The sequence below is a fragment of the Malaya genurostris genome, chromosome 3 (assembly GCF_030247185.1).
Source record: "Malaya genurostris strain Urasoe2022 chromosome 3, Malgen_1.1, whole genome shotgun sequence".
In the NCBI taxonomy this organism is placed as follows: Eukaryota; Metazoa; Arthropoda; class Insecta; order Diptera; family Culicidae; genus Malaya; species Malaya genurostris.
In genome coordinates this window covers 126455425-126468802 of record NC_080572.1, presented here as the reverse complement: position 1 = coordinate 126468802, position 13378 = coordinate 126455425, and the positions used below count along the sequence as shown (strand labels likewise).

The window sequence follows — 13378 nt, the reverse complement described above, 5'->3', positions numbered from 1 at the left end:
CGAGCTGAGCAATGTGTGTGTGTCAAATAAAATAATGAAAAGTCACATGGTCTCCGTGTCAAATAATGAAAGGTCTCACGGCCCCATACAGAGTTCCTGAATTTCATCCGGATCCGACTTCCGGAGTTATAGGGTAAAGTGTGTTAAATATTGTACACCGTCACTTAAACCGGCGAAACAAAATACGCAAAACAAAACTCTGAACTGGTCTCAAAATTACACAAATCGATAGCCATTATCAGTAGGCAACTAAATAAACCAATTCCGGCTATCCTGGTTTTGGAAGCACCGAAAGTAGTTGTCATATATTCCAAAATGGATTTTCGATGCTGGAAGTACATGATTCTATACTAATCTCCAGAAATACAAACTTTAGAAAGTTAAAAAAACTAGAAAAAAATTCCCAGAATGTACTAAAGTCCAGAAAAGCATACACCCGAAGGCATTAGTTGCTAGAATATTATTACGGTGTTATAGTTTGGCATAATGGTTATTTGGCATGACAGATCAACATGCTCTAACATGCATTTACTACGATTTTGAAAGGTCTAATGCGGCTACGCCTCATCGTTTTTAATGACCTGCTGTCCGCCCTCGCTGCCGCTCGTTCGGACTTAACTGACGGATAGCCCCTAGCTTTGGGTAATCCGGGCAAACGCCCGCAACTGGACAAAGGTGATTTCTGCAGGGGCGCTGCGGGTCGCCGGCGCACTCGCTGCCTTCGACCTAAAGTAATTATTCGAATTTAATTACTTGATTTTTATACAAAACTTTTTGCGATATTTTCAATTGAATTTGGCAAACCTGTGAGTGAATAAATTAGAAACATGAACATTAGTTCAAATCAACAAATATGGTAAAAGAACTATGTACGCTACGTGCCACTTGAGCCAATTAGTTCTGATGCTGAAACGTTTTCGACTTCGGAAGCATTTTGTGAAAATATATAGTCCTGAAAAGAGCCGATGTACTAATCGAATCTAGCCATCTACCGAAATTTCGCGGTCATGTCTCCTGAATTACCTACCTCTAGTTTTTAAATTGTCCTATTTGTAAAACCTCGTGTACTTGAACGTTTCCTTTTTTTCTTGAAAATGTTCGATTGTTTGCAATTGACATATTGTCGCAAAACTGAAATGTAGAGGCGCTGCTTGTTTAGAGGTGACACTTTCAGCAAGGGCTGTCAAATTGTTAGGAAAATTTTCAATGACTCCACCTTTTTAACGTTTAATTATAAAAACGGCAAATTCATTTGAAAAATCATAGTAGAAGTTGAAGAAAAAGTTTTTACTCTGATGTGGTAATGTTGATCTTAATTCATTGTGCGAAATCTACCGTTTATTCAGAATAGAGCATTTATCAAGAATCAGAACAAATTGGCTCAAATGACACGTTCCCCTTGATAGAATTTCACACATTTCTGAAAATTAATTCAGCTTTGCGACAATGTGCCAATAATCTTGTGTTTAGGATTTTGAACTCCTCAAAATTCGAATTTTTGTCCAAATAGCTTATTGCTAAAAAAATGTTATAAAACCGAATTGTTCAAGTACATATCGATACATCATACTGGTTTGATTTCAGTTAATCGGTTTACCATAGAGAGTGTTCAAAGCAAGTCCCTGCTAGGCCGCCATGTTTTCGTGACCATCATCTTTTCCGCAAAAACGAAAACAACGAAGTATATAAGTTCGTTGTTGCTAAATATCTGTGATATTTAGTTGTGAAAGTGGATTTTTTTATGTTTGATTATAAATGTGATATCGTTATGAAACGTGCGCTGCCAAATTGAAATACTGACTTTCACAATCAATGAAGTGTTGTATTTTACTTCATTTTGTTTACTTTGCTCTCACTGACTTGCTAGCTTTGATGGCCCCGAAGGACTGAGATGTTGGTTACGATAGCACTAGCTGGAGAGCCTTATTGTTGCCACCGGCCTGGTTCAAAGTGAAAGGAAAACGGAGGGCGAAGACGAACACTTTGAACGCAGCCTTACCTTTAGGAGATTTCCAACCCTGCCCACTGTATGAACAAGTTTTCGGGCGAATAATTATAGCATTAATAATACCTCTATAATTTAAACAAATAATAACAAAGTTAAAACACTAAAATTCTTTTCTGTTGTAGAAAAGCAGTCATGAAATCCATTTTATTTATTTTTCATTAAAATAGTATACAAATTATGTTTGTATAAAAATATTGTAAAACGCGCATTTATCTTATCTATAGTTTTAAATATATTTTATTTGAAATATAGTGTAAATTTAATATTATTTGACTCGTTCCAAATATAGTTATAATTTTACTGCACCAAGTGCATATTTTGTTTGATATCGTATCTCTAACTCATGCCAATACACTTTTTAGGCATTGATTACTGCAGAAAGGCTTCTCGTTTTTCACACAAAACCTTCCTCCAATCAGCGATTTACCGCATTCCTTTCCGCTACACAAGAAACACGAACCGTGCCAATGGATATTACCCCACACGACTCCTTGTTCTGCCGGTCCAATGATTTCGTGACAATAATGGCAGGATTTGGCGAAATATGTATCGTAGCATGTTAGACAAAGCGGCATATTGGATTTCTCGTCTGGAACATACTGTTGACCAGCGAGGGCTGCATCACAATGATAACAACAAAAGTGTTTAATGTGAAAAGTTGCTCCTTCCGCTGCCGTATATTCTTTAGTAAAAATTAACTCATCACAAGCAGAACAGCGGGGAATTTTGAGAATGTCTGCCAAATCACGAGCGCAATATACTTTATTACCGTGGTAGAAATAAACCAGATCGGCAAGTAGTTCTTCACATTTGTGACACTTGAAGCACTGTGGATGCCAAGCAGCACTTTTGCCAGCACGCTCCGCTTTAACCGCAACTTCACCTAGTGAGATAACTAGTTTGCAACCACGACAAATGATATCTTCCGTTTGTTTCTTGGGAGATTTGTGCTCGGTATGATCTACAGAAAGTGGTTCGATTACTGATTCACTAGCATTCGTTGACATCACTCGACTTGGTCGAACTTCTGGGTACATATTCATATCCTGTATAGCTGGAATGGATGTAAGCATGCCTTCTTTGGCATTCAAGTTATTTTCGTCTGACGGACTGAGCACTCCTGGGTAAGTGGAATAATTTGGAGTTGGAGGAATAGATCCAAATCCTGAATCATCGCTGTGAGAAATATGCATACTAGACATTTGTTTAGATAGTTGGCTACTTTCAGATGGTGAATGTTCGATTGTAACCGGATCGAACAAACATGTTTCTGGGTGGGATACATAGCGCACCAACTCCCTCCTAAAGTTATCATCGGTAAGATATTCCGTACGAAACTGTGCGATCGGGTTTAATATACAATCAGAAGCGAAATTCACATGGTTTTTGTTTAACTGATTGAAAAGTTTGTCGTAGGTAGGGCCACATACAACAGCACTCTCGATTGCTCTACAATCGATTTTCATTTTTTCAAGTTTGGCTTTTGTAGGAAGAGTTAATTTTTTTGAATGTTGAAAGTCTTTAACCATAGGATTGTTGGAAATCTGCAAAAGCCCATCCGGTTGTAATCTTGAATTCAGAGCTTTTTGAATCATTGGGGTAGATAGTATTTCTGATAAAAATGGATTCGATAGTTGAGCTGCTTTTCTGGTATCAGCTACATTCGGAATCTGTAATGGATTTATTCCAAACGACGACAAATCTGAGTTTTTGATAAAATCTATTATTTCTTTTTGAAAATCATTGTCACTATCATAACTGAGAAACTCGTCGCGGAATTCTTCTATGGGTTGCAGTATTGAATCCTGGGCATAATTGATTCCCCAATTGTTAAGCTTAGTGAGTAATTCGTCATAAAATGGACCATTTAGAACAGCACTTTGTATTGTTTGGGAGTTGATCTTCATCACTTCCAGTCGTGACTTAGAAGCAGGTGACAGGAATGGACTACTTATGAAATCCGGAAACATAGGCTGCTTTGATATAATCAATTGTGATCCATATAATGGAGTATGAAGAGTAGTTTTAAGTGGCTCTGAATTAAGAATACTCGCTAGTACAGTATCTTTCCTTACAGCAGCTTGACATTCCTTGGATAATGTCGGCAATGATTTTTGTTCGAACCGTAATTTCTTTATTGGTGTTTCCTGACGTTGTTGAAAATCATGACGTGCTAAATTTCTGAGTGCTAGAGGAGAGTTGAATGGATTTTCAGAAATTGCATGTTCAGCACCTGTCAATTCAGCCGTTGGGAATGAAGCAGCCACAAATTTATCGATTTCCATTTGAAACTTAGCGTTGTTTAGGTATTCCTGTCTGAACTCGTTAAGCGGACCAAGTAAGCTACAGGTATCTTTATATCTCACTCTACTAACGTCCAATGATTTCAAAATAAAATCTAAATCTGGACCGTTTTGAACAGCACTTCGAATTGCTTCTGAATTGACTTTCATTAACTTCAATTTGTACTTAATTTTATCGGACATTAAGGGGCTAATCAAAAAATCAGCCTCCATTGGTTCTTTCTGAATGCACAAATGGCAATCGGTAAATGACGAGCTTTTGGAAAGGATAGCTTTAACCGGTTCCGAGAAGAGTAATTGTTTGACAAGTCCATTTCTCACTCTCGATTCTTGTGCAGGTAGCATACTTTGGACATTTTCCGTGTAGGTTAAATGTTTGACATTGTCCCCTACTCGAACTACATTTCCTTGTCCTACACAATTTTTCTTAATCTTTTCAACATATTGAACTAACTGAGCTGCCTCGATTTCAGATAGATTGTGACATAAACTGGCATCTAAATCGTGCGGAGGGACCTGATATTCGAGTTGTTGTTTTCGTTTTTCAGCTGCTTCACTACCAGCAATGGGAATGTTCTGTTGACCAAGTTTGCACATATAATCGGATGCTAGCTCCGGAGTTACATTTGGAGGGATCCAATCTAGCTGAACGGGTTTATCAGTAAACTTTGAAATTTGTATATCTAGAAAAAAAAATCGATAAACCACTAAGTAGCTGATGTTTGCTACAATACTCACAAGCAGGCTTTGACCGGATCGCACCCAAAATTTCAAATTGCGCCCATCCTGTCACATCGTCATCCTTGCAGTCGTGCTGTTCCTTTCGGCACTTACAGTTACGGCAGACCTTACGCCAGAAGTGTAAATCCAACCCAGGACATTTGCTTCCTGCGTTATAATACATCAATATCCTGATGAATGTTGGCATGTTTGAAGTATACATACCACATACAACACATGGCGCACCATTTCCACTTTCATGACCTAATTTAGCTTTTATTTGTTCTCGTCGACTTTCCAGTTTCACAAGCCATTCTGGGGCTACAGTAGTTTCGATCCCTGATTCTGTCATTGACATTATTCAGCTCTGAAATCTTCAAAAACAACACTATGACACGATTTGACGCAGATAAGCAATTAATAAAAACTGACGTAAGTACAAATCATATAAGAAAAGCAAAATGAAGCAATGAAAATAATAATACTCATTCAAAGCAATCAATATTAAACTCTTAAGCTCAAACGAAATATTGTAAAATGAATCATTCTGTTCAGAAGAACTAGTAAGTAGTACATACAAAACAATGAATAATTTTTGCCTGAAGAACAAGAACTGTCAAGAGAAATCAAGCTATGGCAGTTGCTCAATTCTCTCCGAGATTTGCGGTCCTCTGACATAATGATGAAAAATGATCTGGTGGCCACACAAGTCCTTTAAATTGCTACTTAGAAAAATATTGTGATTTTCACTGTCAGCTAGAAAAGATTGCGACAAAATGCCGCAAAGATAGCGAAACTATCATTCTCATCGATTCAACCCCTTCGAGACAACAAGCCAGAAAAAAAATCAAATTGACCACAGCACAGCAGAATAATTATTAATGTCGTTTTCGCTTGATGCTAAACCTAACCCAGTTTCCACTTTAACTGCTGCCAAACCGTTTGTTTGGAGTCAACGTTTCAACGTTGTTGAACTGAAAATCGAGTCAGTTTCGAACCTGTTTTTATATCAGGTTTGCTCAAACCCTCGTTGCTAAGTGCGAAATCAACACAGTTTCGTGAAAAGTGTTTGTTTGATTAAACTACCCTGGGTCGATTTCAGTTTTCTCAAGTGAAAACGACATAAGTAAATTTCAATCATAATGAATTCATTTTGATAATACGCATGAGATCTGCCATCGGCTACATCTTGCACGGATTTTTAATCGTGTGCTATTTATTTGACATAATGGGTATTTTGTGCTTAGTATTTTTCCTTTTCATTCATATTTTGTATTAATCGACGCCTTGGACTTTAAAACCTCGTGCTTTATTCAAAACATTGTCGATTTTGACTATGAAAATAAACTGTTATAAAAAAAATCGTAAATAGTCCACTCTAAAAAGTTGGTCGTCTTTGACAGATATACATTTGTTGATGTTTTTAATGAAAAATGAAATAACACTTGTCGCTAAGTAATATTACCAGTTGAAACTGCAATCAGTCACGTACCCCGAGGGGGCCCAAGGGGCCCTGGCACCTCCCGAAATCAAAAACAGATATATAATTATTTAGAAGGTCTCAGACATGTGTTACGAAATAACAAGACAGTAAACCGAAAGAAATGTAACACAATAACAGTTCCAGTGGAAAAGTTTAAAGTGTCTATTAAAAACACCCGTAAAAGGCACACCGAGAATTAGGTACTTCAGCAATCTTCAGTAACATTATTTTTTATCTTTGGGCCCCTCCCGAAACGAAATCCTGGGTACGGGCCTGACTGCAATGACCTCAATCCATCAGCCGATTAATTTTTCTTGTGGCTCTAAAGCTAATTAATTCCAATATAACAGACAGCGCAAGGGTTAAAACAACTGTCCAATATTCTGGCAGAGATGCCAGGTAAAATTTTGAGCATCTGCGTACTCCTATGGGAGTTCAAAATTTGAAAGTATGACGGGAAAAACCAAACAAAAACCCTACAGTAATAGCAAAAGTTATTAAATTGGACGACTGTTTATAAAAACTTCTAAAATCTGCAAAAAAAAACTGCTTAATGCAAAGTCTGCTAACAAACGAAATTGCAATTCACATACCAATCTGAAAACCTGACATCTGTGGTTCTGACGCTCATTATTTCGCTATTCTGCGACGATTCCGTCGCATTCTATGTCCAGCTGAAAACCACTATATTATGGTAACAGAAACCGGAGAACAACTTGACAGTTCCTATTCCCAAACTAACACTACTACTCGAAGATAAATTGATATTACTTATTGATAATTTTCTACTGCAGGTTAATATAAATCGAGATTCCAGGCCTAAAGCTCTTGCACGAAATAAGTCTTTACGCATAGCTGTAGAGTCCCACATCAGCAACTAATTCCTCTCCGAGTTATCGGAATCGAAATTCGATTTGCTGACTGTGATATTTGTTTCTCAAACCTCAAGATCCTCAACAAAGCTTTGCGTTGAGCTTATTGCTGGTTTGATAGCGGTCGCCTCCATGGCTGAAAAGAAATTTTGATAGGTAGTCTCGGAAGTACCATTGCTGCGATCAGAGATGGCATTTCACCAGAGTGATACACGCTAGAGTCAGATTTTTGCCACATCGAGGATGAAAAAAACGAAGCACCGCACAAAGAGGAAAGCGCACTTCTTCTCAGTGTCGAATAGACAGCATTTGAGTGTGTGCTTGTGGTTAAAGCAGCTGGCGCGAGTGAAACACATTCTCTTCGCATGAATCGCTCACACGCGCTCTCGTCTAAATACACCCAAGTGACCACTGGCGCGTGATTGTGAGCGAACACTTCTGTGAACTTCAATTAATAGAGAGTAGATCTGGCCTTGCTATGAAAAATTTGCAAGGAAAACCGAAAATTTTACGATAAATTGTTTTATTTTGCTGATTTTGCGTGTCCACGCTTCATCTACGAAAACCATACAGCAGAGTGCTCATCGGCGTGTACACCTCTGTGAAAGTATCTGCATCCACCTCAGAGAATTTATTAGCTAATGCTCTAGCACTTTGGTGCGATTCAGTGGAAGAGGTAAAAGGAAATAAACAAACTCACTCGTGATGCGTGCACACTTTACACAACAGTGGTGTATAAATGTGAAAGAGAAGAGCTCTCGTTGAAGTTGTCAGTGCAGGGGAGAAATTTTACTTGCTCTTCGTCACACAGAGGAGATAGACATCTCTGGCTGCGATATCCTTAACAGAGGCAGAGTAAAGTATTGAAATGACACAAGCCACGAATAGATACTATATTGCATTGATTTGCCAGTTCATTGATAATCTGGAGCAAATCCTACAGATGAGCTGTGTAATTAAAATCACCGAACAATGTGATTATGTGATATTGATCTCTTCTTCCGACAAGGAACTGATTGGAATACATATCTTCTAAAATTAACCAATTAAGATCAATCTTTCTGTTCAGCTCATTCATGATTCTAGAGACAATTCTGCAGTTTCATTGACACAAGCAAATATTGTTATCAATAATGTATCAATCACCAAGGTAATATTTCGAACCACCAACAACCCAACAAAAGACAATCGATCCATAACCATCAGATACTATGATCAGTAAAGATGAAAAAGTGGCTACAAGAATATGCATAACCGAAAAAGACGATTGATCCTTTTGGATCTGAAATGAAGTTTTCAAGTGTCGTCCCCCTAGGACAAATCTGCAGATCTGACTTTTCTGTTAGCGCCTGCCAGCCGGGAGGTCTAAAGAGCCATGAAATCTATACTATCGCAAAAAAAAATTTACTTCCACCGAATCGAAAAGTGTCCTACTCAATAGATCTTGTTCACGTACGTAATAGGAACATTGAGTTGAGGACATCTAGGTGAAGAAGTTCATCTTGAAGTATTCTGTGATTTTTTTTTTACCAACTTTAGTAGAGCTTGATACCTTTTCAACTATATTTCGATATTTGGTTAATTTATGCAGACAAGCTGAAATTCCAACTCAGAAAATGTTAGACGAATGATAATGGACGTGAAGACCATCAGCGAGTTAGGATAACAGTCTAGAGATCAGCGGGCCAAAATTTTTTTATTTTACTTGCAATGCTAATTAATAAACATAAAAAAACAGCATCGTTCAAAATAAAAGCTTTCCTGTTCTGGAAATATAATTTGAAAATTTCTGCGAAAACGTTGAAGTTAATCAACTTTCAAATAAATCCAATAAAAACTTTGAAATTTACCAACGATCTTCTAATAGAAACCACCTTCATTTATTCGTGTTCGGAGTTTTTGTTCGGTAGTATCACCAAATACAAATTATAATACGGAGTACTCCGACAAATTTTCAAGGACACATTTTGCATCGTGCGGTACATTGTCATGATACACTCTCAGAGTGACAATGTACTTTAACGAATTTCCTATAAAACTAGCAACACTAAAGGGTAAGAACAAAATCACTATAGTTACTGTTTATTATAGTGAAAAATATGTAAACGTATTACTTACATATTTTGATCCTTAGGAAAACTATGGAGCGAAATTTCGGACGACCCGTTCGTGTGTCACATCCCTCTACTAAGCAACTTCTCACCATTTCGAAAGCTTCTCGGTTTATTAGCCGGCGATATTAAGACTGATTGTTGCAGTTTAATACAGCAACGATAAACAAACAAGCTTGTTTTGCACCGTAGCAACTAGCATAAAGCGTTGCCAGAAACGATTTCCTTTCACATTTTCACACTATCGCAACGAAAGGGAGATATTTGCTAGGCTTACTTGTTCATGCTGTGAACCAAACATTGGCGATTCGTTTATATGGGACTTAGGGGTATTATTATTTGTATTTGGTATCACCATACACAATTTGCTGCATAAATATTGATCCTGGACCACATTATCATCATTTACTGCATACTTCATATACTGATCTGATTCAATGAAGAAAATTTCTCTTCTGTTTTCCTCCTTTGTTTTTCATCATGTTTAATTTCTTCTGATTTTGTTTAAGACATTATTTGGATCACCTATAGGTTAGATTTAATAGTTATTAAATCCTTCCTGTCATCCTGGCTATGTCTGCCAGCCATTCTGCCTGAATTCCGGCAAAAGTCTGGCAACAATGCAACAGAATATCGCCTAGCGGTTATTAACGGTTATTTTCTGTCGGATTCTTGCCATACAAGATTGGCAAAACCGTTTTGAATCGGTTCTACATTTTGATTTGGAAATGAACAAAACACGTACGACGAGATAATGACGCAATTTCGCCTGAACAATTTTGACAGCAGCCGGAATGCAGCCAGCCTTCTGACGGTTGCCAGAATTCCTCACAAGCGGGAATAAGCAAAAGTGAGTACAAATTGTTCACTTAAGTGTAAAATTGAACGAGCGTGTCGAAATAGGGTGTTGCAAACACGTCAGAACTGAGCGCTGTGAAAATATTGCAAATCCGTCATTGCTGTGGAAGAAGAAAAAACTAGTCAGTAATATTAAATTGCGTGATTCGCCTAAAAGTGTATTGTGTAGATCACGTATCGTTGTTAATAGTCATCATTCTAAAACGTTATAATGTCCGGACATCAATATGTTCCAAATCCGTCGAATTTGTTCGCGGACGAGGACGACATCGATGACGAATTGTTTCTACGTAATGCTAGAAGAACTACTGCAAGTAGCAGTACGACCAGTCCACCCACCACGGATCAAGGTTACAAGTTTGATCATTATCCGAACAATTTTGTATCACAAAATTATGATACAAGTAATACAGAAAAGTACGGTGCTGCTTCGTTAATAGCTGGAAAATCTGTCGTAGGGAATAATTTCACACGTCCAGATGTTTTGGGTCCCGAGCCCTATGAAGCAGGTGCTAACTATGGTGGATATGGTGAACAAATAGCAGGAGGATATGTGGCTGATCCATATGCAGCCGGAACATCGACATCGCCTTATGGTTCTAACGCTTATAGATCTGGTTCTGGTATGTACGGTGAACTAGACTCAGATGTGGACGATGAAATAGTTAGACAAAGACAGACATTCGAACAAAGAAGAAGAGAGTTGGAAGAAAGCACTTTGCTTACTTCCCAGCGATGCTTAGGAGTGCTCAGGGAAACAGAACAGGTTGGAATTGCTACTGCAGAAGAATTACATCGTCAGCGAGAACAACTTGAAAAAACTAAAAAGCAGTTGGATGAAATCAATAACTCGCTTCGATTTAGTCAGAAGCATCTCAACAGTTTAAAAAGTGTGTTTGGAGGATTAAAAAATTATCTTTCGGGTAGAATGGCCCCAGATCCACAGCACCAACAACAGCCGCAAAGTAGTTCAACAGGAATACCTCGAACAAACATATCGCCATCACAGTCTGAGGAAGCCTATCCAAATCCTCAAGATTTCAGGATCCCAGATAACTATTGGCCTGACGCGACAACTCGTATGCAACCCGACTATCATCAGGGGCAGGACGTGCGGCACATGAACGGAGTGGTTGGTGATGGGGCAGGTTTTAGTCATCAGTTGGATCAAAATTTGGACGACATGCGTGGTAATTTGTCACGTCTCAAGCATCTTGCACTGGATTTGAATCAGGAAATTGACAGCCAGAACGATTTAATCGACGATATCTCTAATCGGGTAGATGATGTCGATGTAAAAATAGGTAAACAAAACAAAGATATGAATCGGCTGTTGCGAAAGTGAACCGCGCAATGTCACAATTAAACAACGATAATTAATATTTTCTTTAAATTTACAAAGCAACTGACTAGCTGTTGAGCTATATGAAGAAAAAAGAAAACTAAGAAGCAAAAAATAAACCACTTTTTGTTGTAAAAAATACAGTTAGTTATTAGGATTTGTATTTTTGTACATTCTGACTTGTTCATTTTTGGAATCGTATTTTATCTATACCCATACTAAGTATAATTCAATCGATAGTATGTAGTTAAGTCTGTCAAAGAAAAAAGCTATGGCGTGAACTATTTAAATTGTTTAGATTTCATACAATAGGCTTTAAAACAAGGAAGAACTCAAAATTTATATTCAATACTAGTGAATGTCTGATAATCCTTTGTCTCCTCAATCACTCAATTTAATCAATGAAATCTCTTGCGCAGATAGACAATGGAACACCCACAGTGTTCAAAATATTCCCTTCATTATCGGATTATGTACAATACTCGCATTCCTTACTTGATATAAAATAAAAACAACTTAGGCCGTATGCAAGCATCACAAAATAGAACAAAGCAAATCACCGATTGTTATAGGATGATAGGATATTGATTGTTTTCGTTCTGCCAACGAGATCAGTTTAAAAGAAAAATTATAAGAATATGCACGTAAATACAGTCACATGACAAAAATGAAACCATTGGATAAATCATGACGATAAAAAAGAAATATGATTAAACGACGAAAATAAGGAGACAAAGTTATGACCATAGCAGTTGATAGTTCCGTGGCAAAATCTAACAAAATGGTTACGAATAAAAGATACGATAATCTGCAATATTACATAAACACATGATTCGCTATGCGTGTTTCATTTTAGATCATAGTTTCTTTAGACACCAGTTGAATTTACATTTACACTGATTTTTTTACCCGACTACCCGCCGCTTCACTTGCTAATTTTGTTTTTATGACTTTTCAATAGGAAACGTTCAAATATTTCTTTTGACAAAGATCAAAACTACTCTCTTCGATTATCCTTCAGACTAAATTTGGTTTGGTCGGATGAATCAACCTACTTGCAAACAGACGAGTTTATAAATTGTTGCACCTACTTTTATGTGAATTTAACACAGACAACTACCGAAGTGACAAGCGACGAAATCGATTGCCGAAATATTTCACAATATATCGTAACGAAAATTTGCAAACGAATTTCATTATTTGATCTTTCGTTGTAATTAATCGGTTTCTCGGGTTGATTGATACATCAATAACAACGTAGCTCGATTTAGACGGCAGTTCCTTCGATCGAATTCGACCCGCCGTTAGAAGCGGTTACCTCTGGCATAGTTACCTGTATCGCCTCGTTTACGCGGTCTATTAAAAGCTAGTTTTCTATGCCTTGGTTTGGTTTGAACGAGTGAAAGCGAGGTGCTTAAGCTCTAAGATGCTAACGGCTTTCTCTAATTTTAGTTAACGACTAACATAAAACTAGGATAGTATCATTAGGTAGTGTCAACCCCAATGGTTGAAATAATCGATTTTCGAAAATCCAACCTATAGCTGGCAATCGACAGTGGCCGGTGAACTGAATAAAGCGTGAGTCTTCCAGATGACGTTGGTAAACATCTATGCTGGCCGCATCCTTCGGTCCGTGTGGGTCAGCGGATATATATTTATAATTTCATTGCAACAAATTTGA

General features: G+C 37.6%; 2 protein-coding genes across 2 annotated transcripts; one reads left to right on the top strand and one right to left on the bottom strand.

Annotated features, from left to right (window-relative positions):
- Positions 1–2193: 2193 nt before the first annotated feature.
- LOC131437534 (uncharacterized) lies at positions 2194–5627 on the bottom strand. Its single transcript, XM_058606941.1, has 4 exons — positions 5610–5627; positions 5257–5405; positions 5050–5199; positions 2194–4994 (listed from the first exon to the last, which is right to left on the bottom strand). The coding sequence occupies exons 2-4, from the start codon at positions 5387–5389 to the stop codon at positions 2350–2352; spliced, it is 2928 nt and encodes a 975-aa protein (XP_058462924.1). The 5' UTR covers positions 5390–5405; positions 5610–5627; the 3' UTR covers positions 2194–2349.
- Positions 5628–10412: 4785 nt separating this feature from the next.
- On the top strand, positions 10413–12526 carry LOC131437535 (synaptosomal-associated protein 29). Its single transcript, XM_058606942.1, has one exon. It carries the CDS (start codon positions 10567–10569, stop codon positions 11698–11700), a length of 1134 nt encoding a protein of 377 aa, XP_058462925.1. The 5' UTR covers positions 10413–10566; the 3' UTR covers positions 11701–12526.
- The last annotated feature ends 852 nt before the right edge of the window (positions 12527–13378 follow it).